This window comes from Bos indicus, chromosome X (genome assembly GCF_029378745.1).
Source record: "Bos indicus isolate NIAB-ARS_2022 breed Sahiwal x Tharparkar chromosome X, NIAB-ARS_B.indTharparkar_mat_pri_1.0, whole genome shotgun sequence".
Taxonomy (NCBI): domain Eukaryota; kingdom Metazoa; phylum Chordata; class Mammalia; order Artiodactyla; family Bovidae; genus Bos; species Bos indicus.
Genome location: NC_091789.1, coordinates 23,789,393 through 23,806,283, shown reverse-complemented (window position 1 = coordinate 23,806,283; position 16,891 = coordinate 23,789,393). Strand labels below are relative to the sequence as shown.

At 37.3% G+C, this 16,891-nt stretch overlaps 1 protein-coding gene across 6 annotated transcripts in view; it reads left to right on the top strand.

The window, feature by feature from the left end:
* The window catches only part of ATP11C (ATPase phospholipid transporting 11C), a 185,000-nt gene that overhangs the window by 83,352 nt on the left and 84,757 nt on the right, over positions 1–16,891 (top strand). For all 6 annotated transcript variants that reach the window (XM_070783453.1, XM_070783455.1, XM_070783452.1 and 3 more), the window contains 3 exons: positions 7,269–7,388; positions 13,600–13,689; positions 15,881–15,961. In XM_070783453.1, coding sequence (XP_070639554.1) covers positions 7,269–7,388; positions 13,600–13,689; positions 15,881–15,961 — 291 coding nt within the window. The remainder of the gene's footprint in view (positions 1–7,268; positions 7,389–13,599; positions 13,690–15,880; positions 15,962–16,891) is intronic.

The window sequence follows — 16,891 nt, the reverse complement described above, 5'->3', positions numbered from 1 at the left end:
CTTCAGTGTACACTATGACCAATACTCTCTTACAGTTGGGGGACTTCTTGTATCACCGTGAATACCTAGGTTATATCTCTTCCTTTTATACTATATATCTGCTTAGAACTAAAAGTTCAGTTGAATTTTCCTTAGAAGTTTGATTTTTAGCCTCACTTCTTACATTGGTCCATTGGTTACATTGGTCTAACCAGGCATGGGTTAGAAAAGAACTTACAAGATGAGGAGAAAATGCTGTGTAGTGTAAAATACTAATATTTTAAAGTAATGATGCTTTAAAATCAAAAGTTACAAAGGCAAATCAAGACTTCAGATAAAAGTAACAAAAAAGATGTCAAATGACCTGATAATAGAGGCCAGGCCACCAGAGCACCCCTTCAAAGTCTTAAAGGAACAAACCAAGTCTTCTAGTACCTCCTTCAGATGTACACAAACTTGCCAGCCCCAATTGGCCATCTTCCCAAATTCTGGGAAACTTTACAAAAATCACAGGGGTTGGTACAAGTAGTGTGATAGTTTGCAGTGTTCTCTCTGTGACTTACCTGCCATTGTGTTAGCAAATTTCTGGGTGTTGGTATGCAGAGGGTCCCACCTTCCTCTCCTGCCTCTGAGGTTTGTGATCTATATTTTATTCTGTTCCCTTTCAGCCTGGTTGGGCTTTGAGGTCCTGGGGCCTTCTTTAGACTTGCTTTCTATTTGCCTGTGTATTTTTACCCATTTCCTGAGGGTGATGGTAAATGTGTGGCTGGCATGTCTGTCAGCCTTACTGTTTCTCCAATCCTTAGAAGTTGTGTACCTCCCTGTTGATTAGTAACATCTGGTTAAGTATTGGGAATGCATGGTGGTGTGTAGATATGTGTAGTGAAAATGAAAAGTCACTTCTGAGGCCTTGTAGATGTGTCCAGTTCATCTCGAGTTAAGTTTGCCTTAGGAGAGATGCTGTTACCAAAAAAAGTGGAGTTCCTAAGCCCCAGCTTGAATTTTGTCTCAGGTTACCTTCTATAAATGGAAGAATCTCTGAATTATTTTTAAAAAAATTCCTGTTAGACTCGTGAATCACTAAAGGCTTATAGCACTTTCAGTCTGTCGACTCTAATAGCTACCCTGTGAGAAACTTGCTGCATTTCTTCTTCAGAGCCCCATTTCTGTAGCACTGAGGTCCTTGGGGTGAGGCATGGTGGGGAAGAGGATCACAGAGGGAACACTTAGAATTAATTGTTCCCGGTGAAATTAAAGTGCTCAGTGGATCACATTTAGATAATGAAAGCTTTACCCTGAGCTTCCAAACCCAAGTCCTCACGGTCACTGCTTTTTCCTAAGCTTTGTACTTGCTGATTGAAGTGTTTTTGTGGCGCTTAATATCATTTTCCTATAGGAGTTTCTATTCAATTAAATGTGCTGCCATTGGGTAATGCCTGCCTAGAGATTACCTGCACACCTAGGGATGTACTTTGGATATTCACTTGTGTTTTGCTCAGGTGTTTGAGAGTATTGATTAATATAACCATAATTAAGCTTTAAAGGCAAGAAGACAAAATGCTCTGGCTCAATCTTGCTTCACTTCCTCTAACAAAGGAGAGACAGCTTCATCACTTAAGAAGATGCAGGAAAAGCAAAATCAGAAAAGTGCAATTTTTAAGACTCGTTTTAGAGTTATGACTGTAAATTAGGCATGAAGGCTATTCTTGGCTTGTTATAATGGGATGGGCTTAGAAGCCTTAGCAATATGACCACTGTAGAAATCTTAACCAGGAAGCTTAATACGCCGGAAATGTTGCCTGGCACTGGAGTGCTTCTAACCTTATGCAGAACTTCTGCCCTTAGTGGGCTTCCCTCATAGCTCAGCTGGTAAAAAAAAAATCCGCCTGCAATGCAGGAGACCCCTGTTCAATTCCCGGGTTGGGAAGATCCCCTGGAGAAGGGATAGGCTACCCACTCCAGTATTCTTGACTTCCCTTGTGGCTCAGCTGGTAAAGAATCGGTCTGCAGTCTGGGAGACTTGGGTTTGACTCCTGGGTTGGGAAGATCCCTTGGAGAAGGGAAAGGCCACCCACATCCAGTATTCTGTCCTGGAGAATTCCATGAACTATTCAGTCCATGGGGTCACAAAGAGTCAGACACTACTGAGCGACTTTCACTTTCACTTTTCCAACTTTAGTATAGAAATGCTGAAATTTTTATGAAATGCTCTGTCTTTCATGAATTTGGCCTTTTAAAGACTGATTATACTGTTCAAAAACACTAGAGCTTCAGAGAAAAAAAATAGCTTTGGGGGTGGAATGTGGAGAATAGTTTAAAATTATTGCCAAGTGTTCAGATTATTAATAAGGATTTTTTGTTCAGTTTAGAGTAAATATAGTAGTCCTTCAATGTCTGCAGGGGATTGATTTCAGGACCCTCAGATGCTTGAGTCCTGTAAAATGGCATAGTATTTGCATGTAAGCTACATATGTCTCCCATATAATTTAAATCATCTCTAGATTATTTACAATACCTAGTACAATGTAAATGCTATGTAAATAGTTTTTAGGTGCGTGACAAATTCAAGTTTTGCTTTTTGGAATTTCTGGATCTTCCCCCACTCGTGAAATATTTTCAGTCTGATGTTGCTGGAATCCACAGATGTGGAACCCACCGATAAGGAAAGCTGTCCTCTTGCTTTAGTAACTCACAGAGAGCAGTTTGATGATCAATAAAAGTAGTGCTGTGATTGTTGGAGATTACATTATTGATTATTTGCTGATAACCCGAGTAGCTTTGCATGTTTTCAGGGCCTGTAATTTTCATTATCAGTGATCTGAATGATCGATGGGTAGTAGATGAGTATTGACGAAGAATCTCATTTTGTGAGCAGCTTAAAATGTTTGGAAGGGTTACTACTTGATGGTTATTTGCATTTTTTGTCTTTTGAAAAGCTAATTATTTAAATTATTTTGATTGCTTTAGAAGTATAGCATTATGCCTGGTGTACTAAAAACTTGTAGGGTGTTCATGAAGGTCAGTCATTAATTCAAAGAGTGAGGTTCTGTAGCAGTAATTCTCAGTCCTGACTGCAAATTAGAACTGTCACTTGGGGAGCTTCTAGAAAAATTAAATAAAAAAACCCAGCCATTGGTATTATGTTTAAAGCCAATGTGTGGCCAGACTTAAGAACCACTGATCTATGATTAAGGGATAAATTCAAGTCTGCCAATATGTGGAATGGATGGAGAGGTGAGCTGTGTTTTAGAAACTGTGCTAGCTTTCATGATGACAGTCTTGAGTTCTCTGTTTTCCCTCAGTTCTTATTGAGTCACTGGTCTAGAGACAATCAAGAAACAAATTATACTTCCAGCAGCTTTTTTTTGTTTATGACTAGCAAAGGCATAGGATTTTAAGATTGTACTAGTTGAATAACAGTACCTTTTTACTCTCGGTTTTTGTTGTTGTTGTTTTTTAAGATTTATTTATCTATTTTATTTTTTGCTCTGCATGGACTTTTCTCTAGTTGTGGTGAGGGGAGGCTCCTCTCTAGTTGCAGTGCGTGGGCTTCTCATTGCAGTGGCTTCTCTTGTTGCAGAGCACAGGCTCTAGGGTTAGAGTTAAGTAGTTGAGATGTGTGGGCTCAGTAGTTATGGTTCATGGGCCTAGTTGCTCTGCAGAATGTGGGATCTTCATGGACCAGGAATCAAACCTGTGTGCCCTGCATTGGCAGGCAGTTTCTCAACCACTGGACCATCAGGAAAGCCCTACTCTGATGTTTATTGAGAGACTATGTCTTGAATAAATTATTGGAGTTTTTTTGTTTTTTGTTTTTTTTAAAAACAGGATTTAGTTTATAATTCAGGAGTACAAAAGGGTGATTTTTAGCATGAATAAGAAAATTAAATTAACTTCTGTGTTAATTCATATACTATAAATATACTTTTAAATATTTTCCACTCTTTTAATTGTAGTGTGTATGATATGTCATTAAAATAGAATTGGTGCCAACTCATTTCAATTTTAATAAATGCCATTCCTAAGGACATTTGCATGGGAAGCACTTCAACACAGGATGGACTCCTAATGAATTAAAATTCATTACGAAGTGGCAGGAATCATACACTCCCACTCTAGACTACATTGTGTGCCATCCAAACAGGATTTTTTTTTATAATTCCTATTTAGAGTTTCTCTCCCTTGGCTAAGGCACCTACATTATTCAAAATTACAGGAGCTAAAACCACTGCTTTAACACTACATTGGCAGAAGTGGAAAATTACAATGAATTTACACATATAGTCAGTTTTGCCATTTTTATGTGAACCAAGCAACATTACAGAGTTGAAACAAATTCTACCAGAAATTGCGGGTTCATCAGATTTTTAGGTTGACAAACATGGAAAAGTCATCTATTTCACCCCACCCCAGACCCAGTCCTCAGGCAGCTCCAAACTCCAACCTGCCAGACCTGAGGAGACTTTGCCCTTTTTTGAAAAATCCTCAGGAGCATACATTCTACAACTTTTCTCAGGCTCCTATTTCCTCATCTAACAATGGTCATTGTCTGGATCTCCCACCCCCTCTCTCCCTCCCCAAACCTGCACAGCAATTTCAATCCATTTTCTCCTATTTAATGGAGATAGAGGTCACTTGAAAGAAATCAGAGGTGAAGTATGAGGAAAGCTCTTAGTAAAACTATAAATGCTATTTGCATAGCATTCATAAAATTCATAAAAATATCACATGCCTGAAAAATTGCTTTATGCTTGTACCTTCCTGTTGTACTTTGGAAAGTTATCTGCCACAGAAGAAAGTCGAAGACAATTCAGAATTGGGATAGTGCTACTTCAGTTTGGTTTTAGGTTAATCTGTGGCTACTGTTAACTGAGGAAAACAATCCGTAGTGGCAGTGCAGGAAACATCCCGCTTCACTGGTCTACCTCTTTCCTCTTCCCCCTTTTCATTTGTTGAATGATCTGAGAACTGGCATGAAAGGTGGTTCTTGCTCTATAGCCACTTCTTGTGTGAAAAACTAGATAGCCATGTGACTATTAAATGAAAGAATTTAAATTGTATTGTGTGTATGGACTTGACAATTTCTGGTCTGTTGTAGAGACTACAGTGGGACTGTAACTTGCAACAGAAAGCTAGGGGAGGGGAACAGAGTAAACTATACCTTTAAAAAGGTGAATTTACTTTTTGCAAAATGGATATTATGGGAAATGTAGTGCTCTTCTGTGTTCAGACCCTGTATATTACAGTTGCAAATAAAGTCAGTCCCTAAATCAAAATGTATATAGTTACCATTCAGGTAAAGATATTGTTTACTGGTTTCCAGGAGCTGTTTGAAAATTTACGTGTTAATCACTGACCCTTAGCATGCGAAGGACCTTGTACAGTCAGTTGTTCTAATGCCCTGTCTTGGGGCAGGCGGGTGAATAGCAATTGTAGAGCATTGATGACTTTGTGACTTTTTCCAGATTGCCGTAGATTGAATTCCCACAAGCTCCCTTTTAGCCCATGCTGCTGCTAAGCTGCTAAGTCGCTTCAGTCGTGTCCGACTCTGTGTGACGCCATAGTCGGCAGCCCACCAGGCTCCCCCGTCCCTGGGATTCTCCAGGCAAGAATACTGCCCATACCAGGGTGTACTTCCAGTAGTTATCATTTATATACAGCCTAAATCTCTCCTACTTCAATTTATCTCAGTTACTTTTCCAGTGATTCCCTATCGATTTTGGAGGCCAGACCCCACTAGATAATTACTTAATAAACTTCAAATGAAAATGGTGAAGCAAGAGGTCTTACCATATTTTAGGGTCATTTTTTTTTCAATCAGAAAAATTATTTTCCCTCTATCTGTTTGAGGTACAGAAATTCAGACTGGAATACACCAAAACATAGACATTTGGAGAACTTTGCAACCTCTAAGTAGTCTTGCTTAAAATGATTATTTCAGGGGTAGAGAGTTATATCTTTGACCTTTAAATAGATTACTGAACATAAATCTTTGTGGCTATATACTTTAAAACATTTTAGGTTGTGGAATTAATGCTTCTTTTTTAAAAAAATAAGGAAATAAAGAAGTGGATATTGGTTTCTATCATACTTCCTTTGACTTAAATAAATGGTTGTCTCAAACATGTTAAAACAGTGCCATCACAAGAGACTATTCCATTTAGAAACATGGTAATGACGATCCTATATGCAGGGCAGCAAAACAGACACAGATATAAAGTACAGACCTGCAGACTCTGGGAGAAGGCGAGGGTGGGATGATTTGAGAGAATAGCATTGAAACACGTACGTTACTATATGTAAAATAGATGACCGGTACAAATTCAATACATGAAGCAGGGCACCCAAACCCAGTACTCTGGGACAACCCAGAGGGATAGGGTGGGGAGGGAGGTAGGAGGAGGGTTCAGGATGGGGGGACATATGTGCACCTGTGGCTGATTCATGTTGGTTGATGTATGGCAAAACCCATCACGATATTGTAAAATAGTTATCCTCCAATTAAATAGATTAATTAAAAAACTTCAAAAAGAGAACTATTCTAGATTTATATAAGGAAGTATATTATCCTGATTTAAGATGAGAAAACAGAGTGAAGCCTCAATGAAATAAAACTGTGAGGTAAAAATGGACCTGAATCTTGTAGCTTCTAGATTCAGTGAATCTACTTTTTAAAAATACAGAATGGGCATTAGAGTTATATTGTGTGAAATGGGACTTTTTGGCAATAAGTTCTGAGAGATCACAAAAGAATATCTTTCCTTGAAAAGCCGAAGAATTGCAACTTTTCTTTCTAGAAATAGTTGATCACTCCATTAATAGAGGTAGCCATTCTATATTCCTGTGAAGCAATTATTTTCAGTTTATAAGAATTTTGCATTCTGCTTTCTGCTGTCTGATAATGAAATTTACAAGGTTGTCTTCAACGCTTCTTGTGTAATAAATTAAATATTCCCAATCTGACCTTTTCTAAATTAGTGTTTGCTGTGACAGTGATGGTTAGATCCTGTAGATGAAAGAAAATGCTTGGCAGGAAAAATACTCTTTCTGTAGGATACTTCAATTTAAACATTTAGAATTGCAATGCTGGCCTCAGAGCAGTTGGCCTAAACAAAACTTTTACTAACAGTGGAGTTTGAATTTCCTAACAAGGTTTCTACTCTCCCTACTATTCTCTCTCTAGACAATAGCCAAAGATGCTTAGACACTTAGATAAGAATTCTGTGTTCGGTAGAAGCATGGAGAAATGTGATGAAAAACTGATCTGTTTTCCTCTTTCTCTTGGTCAGTGTGCTGGAGAAGAGAAGCGAGTTGGTACGCGCACAGTATTTGTTGGCAATCATCCAGTTTCAGAAACTGAAGCATACATTGCACAAAAATTTTGTGATAATAGAATAATCTCATCTAAGGTAAGTTGTTTAACTCAATAGATGTTCATATAGTAAGCCAAATAATACTTATTTTTATTTATGCTGTAAGCTGAGACATTTATATATGCATTCCTGAATGTGCGTTTGTACCAATCATAGACCAACTGTAGAAGTTACTCCACCAAAAGTTTCTTTAAAAGCATCACTTTGTCTCATTATAGCTGAAAGAGTGTTTCCTTGCTCTCCATTATGATTCACCATGCCTGTTGATTATATGTATGACTTTAAGCCTTAAAGTGTGCTAAAAGTGGAATTATTTACTTGCCCAAAGCTTCCTGAATTGCCCTTGTGTGGATGGACTGGGTTGTAAATAATTTACATTCTTCCAGAGGGTGTTATCTTAGAGTGACATTTGTATCTCTTTCTGTTCCATTGCAGAGCTTCTCAAGTACACTCCTGGGTCCTAAAGGGTACATTCTGTTCTGTGCACTGCTTGAACAGTTAAGGGTTCAATCACCATGACTGTGTTACCATTTGAATAATCATCTTACTTTATTTAGCATTGTGTAATGCTAAAAGAAGTGGCCTGAAGACCTGTTTAAATCCTGGTCTGATCATTTACTAGCTGTGTGACTTTGGGCAAATTAATCTCTCAGTCTGAATGTCCTCATTAGTGAAATGGAGCTTATGTTCCATACAAGAAAGCATTATTTATAACTCAGTACCCAGTAGTCATCAATCTACAAGTATTAGTTTGCTAATCTTTCCCCTTGACTGAGGAGGTTAGGTGCTAGGTGCTAGATTGCTGGCACCATCTAGAGACTGCTGTGTCTTCTAGTATGGCACAGATCTTGATAATTTTCCTCGCTTCTTCATGCAGCATGATAAGGTAGACCTCAAATGTTGGTGAATATTGGTTCATTGCATGTTGACAGACACTGAGGATCTGAAACACAAAGTTATACCCTTCCTTTGCAAATGTAACATTTTAATTTTCAAACATGTGATTTCTGTTTGGGTAGTGATATAATGCAGATAGATTGTACTTAGCTGGGAGAGTAGCATGTAAAATATGGACAGAATGATTGAAAACTGTGTTACCTAATGAGCAGATCCATTGGACTATAGAACACTCTGAGTTTAAATGTCTGTTTCCTGTTAATCTTTAACCTTGTGGCAGAAATTTATTGTCAGCTAGAAGTTTCTGTACCTGTGCCCAAGATAGTGAATAGTTCTTTCACCGAAAATTGTGACTCACCCTTAGTATTCAAGAAAACAGTCAGTAGTAGTCCTTTGGCTCAGAATCATGGACTTAATATAGAACTGAAACATCCTAAGAGATCCTCTTGTTCAACTCCGACTTTACAGATGGAGAAAGCAAACCCAGAGAACTTAAGTTAGTCATGGTCATGAAGCAAAGTTAGTGATAAGCCAGGAACAGAACTGCTTTATAAGATATAGTGGCTCTGAATAAAGAGCTGTTTTCATATCAGTGTGCTATTCGGGCTCCTCCCTCAGTTTTCTCTCCTTTACTTTTAGGGAATTATTTTTTCCCATACTGCTTAATGTGGAAAATGATAAAGTGACACACTGATAGTCAAGCGACTTTTCACTGAGCTAGTGAAAATCTACTTGTTGTAATATACCATGTATTTTTGCATATTAAAGGGACATATAAAACTCAGTTAATTCTCAACTGTTTTTGTGTTTCATAGAATATTTTTCATATTTTAACTTTAGTTTTGCCAGTAGTCAAAACAATGCAATAGGATGTTTTTTAAATAATAAGGAATTCATGGGCAAATACAAACTGGTTCTAAACATATTTGCATATACAGTATGTATGTATGTGTTTTAGAAACCACAGTAGTGAATGCGTCTACATTGATAGACTAACACATCTTTTTCTTTGTAGATATTTTATTTTTACAGTTTGTCTAGTTAACTGCTTATTAACTGATCTGTTTTTCGTAATAGCTATAGAGCAGAAAAAAAGGAATGGACAGTATACTGACTTCACAAAAAGAATGAAATTTTAGTACAATAAATAGTTATAAGGGAACAGCATATAGTGTATTGGTAAAGAGCTTCACCCTTATAAACAGGAGATCTGTGTTTGAAGTTAAAGTTATATAACCTTCCTATGTCCCCATTTTCTTATCAGTAAAATGGGGCTATTAACTACTTATCTCACAGGATTGTGATGCGGATAAAGTAATTCACAGAAACCATTGAAGCACTGTGCTTGGCATGCAATAACAATTCAGTAGATGGTAACTGCTATTGTTATTTATATTTTTGTGATTATTATTATTACTGCAGTCCTGAGCAGTAGTACTGATTTCCTCAGTCTCCTGTGTTTCAAATATGCTAAAAAGAAGCCTTCAGGTCCAGTTTGGAGAGAAAAATGTTCCATAATTTGACTTTCTCTTCCTCACATTGCCCTTTGGCTGATGATGGTATTTGCACCAGAATCTTTTAATTGAAGAAATGTACAACACTTTTAATTGAAGAAATGTACAACATTTGTAGCAAGTGTTGATTTCCTTTCTAAACCATTCGATAATAAAAATAACTTTCTCAGTTGGCTGCCTTTTGTTTGTTTACAGATGCCATCAGTAATGTAATATCACTGGGAATAAGTCCTGTTAATACAGGAACACTGAAAATAACACTTTGATAAAAATTTAAGTTTTATTAACATAAAATTAGCATCCTTTTCTTCTTTTGGGATGCACAAATACTTTGTTTAGAAAAACTTGTTCTCTTTGGCCTTCCTATTTTAGTGCACTGAGCAGGGACCTTTGGGAATCACTAGAATTTTGTAACTGGTACAAAACTTGGAAATCCCCTTCTGCAGCAAAAGAAACTAGATCTTTAAGATCTTAGGTTCCATCATTTTTCTCTATTCTACTTTTTTTTTTTTTTTTCATTTAAAACTTCTGAGCCTCATCTTGAAGGCCCTTCAGTGGGATAAGAATCAGGGAGCTCCTCCTAACTCTTTGAAGCTATGCCCAAGCTTAAACTTAACTTCTCCTATGTGAAAGAATGTATTAAAGTTTCAAGACTAAAATTACACTAGCATTTTCTCTCATTTTAAAAATCAAAAGCATCAGTAGAATTTCTTAGACATGTCTTTGCATTTTATCAAACTCCCTGAAGGTGCCTTTTAAGCTAAAGTTAGTAAATCCTAATGTAGTACTGTCTTGGTAACTCCTTTTGCCATTCTGAATTTATGGTAGAAAGAGTGATACTTTGAAAAAGCAGAAAGTTCTGCTTAACATTGGTAATGAAAATGAAAGAAGGCTGCTGTGATGCTCAAAATTGGATTTACTGCCTACATCAAGGAGAGTTGATAATCACATGGTACAGTCATTTAGCAAAGTGAACAGTTATTCAACCTAGAGCTTTGCTTATTTACAACTAATCTTCAAGTACAGTTATTTTTGTTACATCACATTCAAATGCCGGTAGTAAGAAAAGTCAGTGCTCCTTCACAACTGGTTGTTGATTTTGCCACTTTACATAATTAACTACTTCATTTTAGCTGGTATCCCTTTTCTCATGATACACAGAAATATTAGAACAAGTTATTTGGAGCTTTAGCTTTCCCATCAGCATTTTAAAGGCTAAATTGGAAAATTTTGGACTTTGGGTAAAAACAAGTAGTGTTCTAAAGTTTCCTTTTGTTTAAAATTTTCAGTTTAATAGACTCTCAAAACTGAGATTCCCTTCATACTCTCTACTTTAAATTAGGAAAGTTATTTATCAAAGTTACAAGGTTTTGATTTCAAATTAAATTAGATGATAGGTGTGTGAGGGTGGGGACCCACAGTTGTTTCAGTCAAAGGCCACAGTTGTGTACCAGTTGTTTAATTCACTCTAGGGAAAATGAAAATGCATTGCACATACTTGGGAAGTTGGCATTTTTCTGAAGAAACTTTTGAAGAAAATGAAAGTGAAGTCTCTCAGTCTTGTCCGACTCTTTGAGACCCCATGGACTGTAGCCTACCAGGCTCCTCTGCCTGTGGGATTTTCCAGGCGAGGGCACTGGAGTGGGTTGCCATTTCCTTCTCCAGGGGATCTTCCTGACCCAGGGATTAAACCCAGGCCTCCCTCATTGCGTGCAGACGCTTTACCGTCTGAGCCACCAAGAAACTTTTAAAACGTGTTCTAGATGTCAGGGTTGCTTTTTTAGTTTAGGCTTGCATGTTAAGATAGTATAGAAGATCCACTTACTGACTTCTCTGAGCAAGAACTGACTTTTGACCCAAAAAATGTCCATTTTCAACATCATGTATGAAACAAATGCTCTAAACATTTTCTTCCTGTGAGTTAACATTATTTTTGGTTTGTGGCAACTAAGTCTGAGAGTTCACATTTTAGGTAAACAAGTCAATTTGAATAACTTGGTATATGCAGCTTTCATTTCATTTCAGTTTTAATTAGAACACTATTTAAAAGTAGGCTTCTCTTAGTCTGCATTGAAATAATGTATGCTATATTGCATTTGTATTATAACAGAGACAAGAAGCTTAATTTACTTTTTAGTTAGAGCAGTGGAGGAAATGGCCAAAACACAAGTTTAGGTCAACATTTCTTGTATACCTTCTACATGCTGAACACTGTTCTAGGCATGGAAGGGAAGGGAGCTTATGTTTATATGTTCTCTGACCTCTTAGTAGTTCATGATCTGATATAGGAAAGAAGAGGGCATGTAGTAATAGTTGCCTATCAAGAGACTGACCAGAGTTCCTCAAGGAAGCAGTTCATTTAGGAAGTTAAAACAGAGGGACACAGTGGGGGCCTAGAAACAACAACAAAAATGTTCCCTTCGACATGTTCACACCCCACAGAGGACTCTCACAGTCCCAATGTTTGTTTGTTTAATTTAAAACCCTTTACTTAAGGAACAGAAGGTCAACAAGCCAGAAGCTCAGCTGTTAGCCTGTTGGAGTTTAGTTTGTTGTTTTAGAAAACTGACCTTCAGTCATCGGGAGTTAAGTGCTCATCTGAACTAGGGCAGCTTCAGAGTGACTGGACCTGTGGTTTTGATCCCTTTTCTTTTTGGTCACAAGCTGCCTTGGGAATCTGAAAACTGTGGACTCTCTTCTCCTAAGTGATACACATCCACACACAAGTTGAATGGGCTTCCCTGAGGCACTTCTATGAACCCTGGGAGAAGAACCTTCTAGGTGGGCTGTTGGTTGTAATGCAGTTGCTTCACTGAATATATTTGCCTCCATTCATCTTTCTATTCTTGGGTTTCCCTGAACCTTGGGCCTATACACCTTTTAAAGGGAGGTTAGTAGTAAAGCCCCATCTATTGTATCATGCTCTGCAACTTTGGCTTTTTCGGTCACCTTACCTAATAAATATTTTCTCACAAACGGAGACCGTGCAAGTATAAACTTAGATCTTTAGGTTAAGAAACATTTTTTTCTTTCTGGTTTCTGGTCTTTATTAAGACATCTAGAAAATCCAACTTTGGATGATTTTAAAATGCCCTGGTCCTTGAGCTTAACGTACCAGTGAGAAAGTCTTTGTGATTTGACAGCTGGCCCAAGAGTTTTCTCCTCCTGCCCGTGTACAATTTAGCATTGAAACCTTTACCCACTACCTGTTATCAAAGTACAAGGTTGGTATGTTGTTGATTAAAATGTAAGCTGTCTATGATCTAAGGTTATATGTATACCAAGGCTGTCATGGAGGTGGGAAACAGTGATAGGGACAGAATTTTATCTGTGATGATGATAAACTTTCCAAAGCTTAGCACAGCCAGAAAAATTAATTTAATTAGTTCATTCATTCATCCAACTAATTTATTGAGTGTCTACTTTATGTTAGGCACTGTGCTAGGAGTTGGAGAAAAATAATAAAAAGACTAGATGAATAGTCTTCCCTTTTAGATCTCAGTGCCTCTTGAGGGAGAGACTTTAATTAAAATATGCACACATATAATTATTCACTGAAACGCGTGATCCCAGGGAAGTATAGGGTGATATGAGAGCAGATAACAGGGAACCTAATTTAGATTGGGCCAGGGAAAGCAAAGCTGAAGGACAGATGGCCCAGTTAGAATGCTCCAAGTGAAAACCTGACTCTTGCAGAGTGTTTTATGCTATACGTCTAAGCACACACTTATTTGTCTGTGAGGTTTGGGTTTTAACATGCTTTCAAAGTATTGTGATAATCTGGAATCTTTTTCAAGTTTCCTTTCTAATAATCTTTTTTTTTCCCTCCCATATAGTATACACTTTGGAATTTCCTCCCAAAGAATCTGTTTGAACAGTTTAGAAGAATTGCAAATTTTTATTTTCTTATAATTTTTCTTATACAGGTAAGAGCTCCATTAGAAACTTCATTTCTTCAAGCAGATTTTCAGTCCATTTCTAACCTTGAAATGCCCTGTGATTAAAAAGTTGTTCATGGCTTATTATAATAACACTTTTTAAAGTACTAATATATTTTAAGCTGTACTCAATTTTATATTTGAGACTTTGTTACTTTTTTTAAACTTTCATGGATTTCATATCTTTGTTCATCTTAGACAAACATGCATTGTGTACTTTTATATATAGTGGTATGTATGAAAATTGAAAATAGTTCAAGTTAATAAGTTTCACTTTGTTAAGCACCTGTTTCAGTTTAATTGAAAATTTATCACTTATCTTCTTGATTACCAGTTTTGATTTTCCTCATTTATTTACTTTAAGGATGAAATCCTTGTACATTGGTTTGCTTCTCAGTGTTCCTACTAATGTTTTGTGTTTTAAATTTTAGACATTTTAAATTTCATTTTCCATCTTTCAGTCTATAAGCTATTAAAATCTTTCCCTTGCCAGAATTACCCTTTGAAAATTTTACTACATTAAAGGTATTTTTTTTCTCATTTCATTGTTTTAAAGCAAAGCAAAAACATCCCAATAAAATTGCTCAAATGCCTTGCTGATCTTAAGTGCTTCTGTTTATCCACTTTGAGTAAATAGTACTATAATTCAATTTAGCCCTGCAAGTTAAAACCAGTCTGGGTTGTGATATGGGGAAGAACCAATTTCAGTCATGAATGATGGGACATTTGAGGCGGAGCTCCTCTAGATCAATGGTGAGATGTCTTATAGAACAGCATAGAATAAATAAACTGTGTAGAAGATTATGCACACAATCATTCCACTTGGCATGCAGCACACTTCAGTTCAGTTCAGCAAGCACCTGTGTGCCAGGCAGTGGTCCAGATAACAAAGATTTTAGCAGGTACAGTAAAGATCAAGATTGCCTTTTCTACCCAAAAGGAATTTTACGTTATAGCCAAAAAAGACAATCATGTATTCACTCAATTTAATGTGGTAAATGTCATAAAACTAGTATGAGCAAAATTAAATTCTGTGCAGACACAGTGGAAGTTATGATTTTTCTTCCTACCCAAGAGAAGCTTGAGAAGACTTCAAAGAATAGGTGACTTTAAGACTTGAAAGATTAGAGAGCTTATGTGGTGAGGAATCCAGACTGATATCTCAGTGTGTGCAAGAAGGCACAGAGCTATGTAAAAGGAGAGTGACCCCATGATCCTCTTTGCCTCAAATTTAGTTCTCTTTCAGGATTTCCTATTTCAATGAATGACAACATCCACCTAGCCATGTTAATCAGATACTTGGGAGACATTTTTAACCACCACTTACAAGAAATTCCTTACCAGTGTTGCTTCCTAAATGTCTCTGGAACTTCTTTTTTTATTTGCTGCTACCACCTTTGTCCAAGCCATCATCTCTTACCTGGATAAGTGTACTAGCCTCCTAAATGGACTCCCTCCCTCCACTTTTGTTCCCTTCCATTCCATTTTCCACAAAGCAATGAGAATGACCTTTTGGAATGTGGTTCTGTTCACGTGACCTCTTCTTGCCTAAAAGCTTCAGTTATTTCCCACTGTTTGTGAGATAAAGAATGAACTTTATCTGGAGAGCCCTGCTAGGTCTGGCCCCGTTTCCCCTCCAGCCTCTTCTCACACCACGTGCTCTTTTGCTGCTGGCTTCCTTTATTTTCTCACATGCCCTCCTCCCATAGAGACTTTCAATATGTGCCTCACTGCGCCTAGGATGCCCTCCCTTCCATCTAGTTAACTTCTATATACTCTTCAAATCTAACTTGTTTTAATGTCTGGTTTTCACTGTAAGTTGCCAGCTCTTATGAGGGCAGGAACTTTTCTCCATCTTGTTTAAAATAAAGCAGCATCTCTAGACCCTGGCTGATAATAGCACAAAGGCTGACAGAATGGTACTCAACAGAGTACCATTGAATGGATATATTTCAGTCTAGGGGTTAGTCCAAGCTGGCATGAAAACTAAGCCTAAATTTAGAACTATTTTCTTAAACTAACGGCTAGGTGGATTGCTTTTGTTTTAAGGAAAGTTAGCATTCATGCTGCTACTGGGATATGTTTTGTTTACATTTTTGTCTGAAATGTTTGTAGCATGTAAGTACTGCATATTAATGGTGGTTTTTCATTTTACTCTCAATTTACTTTCTTTACTTAGGTAACAGTAGACACACCAACTAGCCCAATTACCAGTGGACTTCCACTTTTCTTCGTTATAACTGTTACAGCCATCAAGCAGGTAAATTTCTAATTTACAATTATGCTTGCATTTCAGTCCTGTCTGACATGAGAGTTTATATTTTGTTCTTATTGAAAACCCATTAAAATGGTTATAAGACACATCTTTAATTTCTTTGCTCCTTTATTACTATTTTTTGGAGGGAGGAATGTAACCCTAAAAGGAGAGTAGGTAGAAGGTACACCTCACTCAGGGAGTGGGAGGTAAATTTGTAATGTGCATTGCATTTTTTAATGTGTTGTATCTGTCTGAAAAATTCCCATTCTTGTGGACTTTTTAAATTGCCACCTATAGCAGAGAACTCAAGAGTGTGTGTGTGTGTGTGTGCGTGCGTGTGTGTGTGCACGTGCGCTAAGTCACTTCAGTCACGTCCAACTCTTTTGACCCCATGGACTGTAGCCAGCCAGGCTCCTCTGTCCCTGGGATTCTCCAGGCAAGAGTACTGGAATGGGTTGCCATTTCCTTCTCTGAACTCAAGAGTATAAATACTTTAATTCTGTTGTCTTTCCTGATGCTGCTGAAGAGGTGTTTTGACAAATCCCAATGAAATTGAAAAACGGAAACAGGAAATGTGGTTAAGGAGTAGTTAACAATGTTTTTCCTGTACCAGAAGCTGACAGGTTACAAGGAGACTTTTAGACAGTACTTATCAAAGTCCTTTAGAAAGTGTCCCAAAGAATGTCCAAAATAAAGGTTTGCTTAACAATATTGAGAACATGGTTCCCTTTCTTCTTGGGGTTATCTGGTCTTCTATCTTGTCTACCCAGAACTGAAAGGATATTGTATCAAGTGTTTGGTTGCTAAATAAAGACTTTGGGGATGTTATTTCCCTGAGGATGTTAAGATTACTTTCTTTAACATCATAGAATTGCTGGTTCTAAGAATAGCCTGTTTGGTTTTCAAAAAGCTCTTACTGATTCATTTTACTCC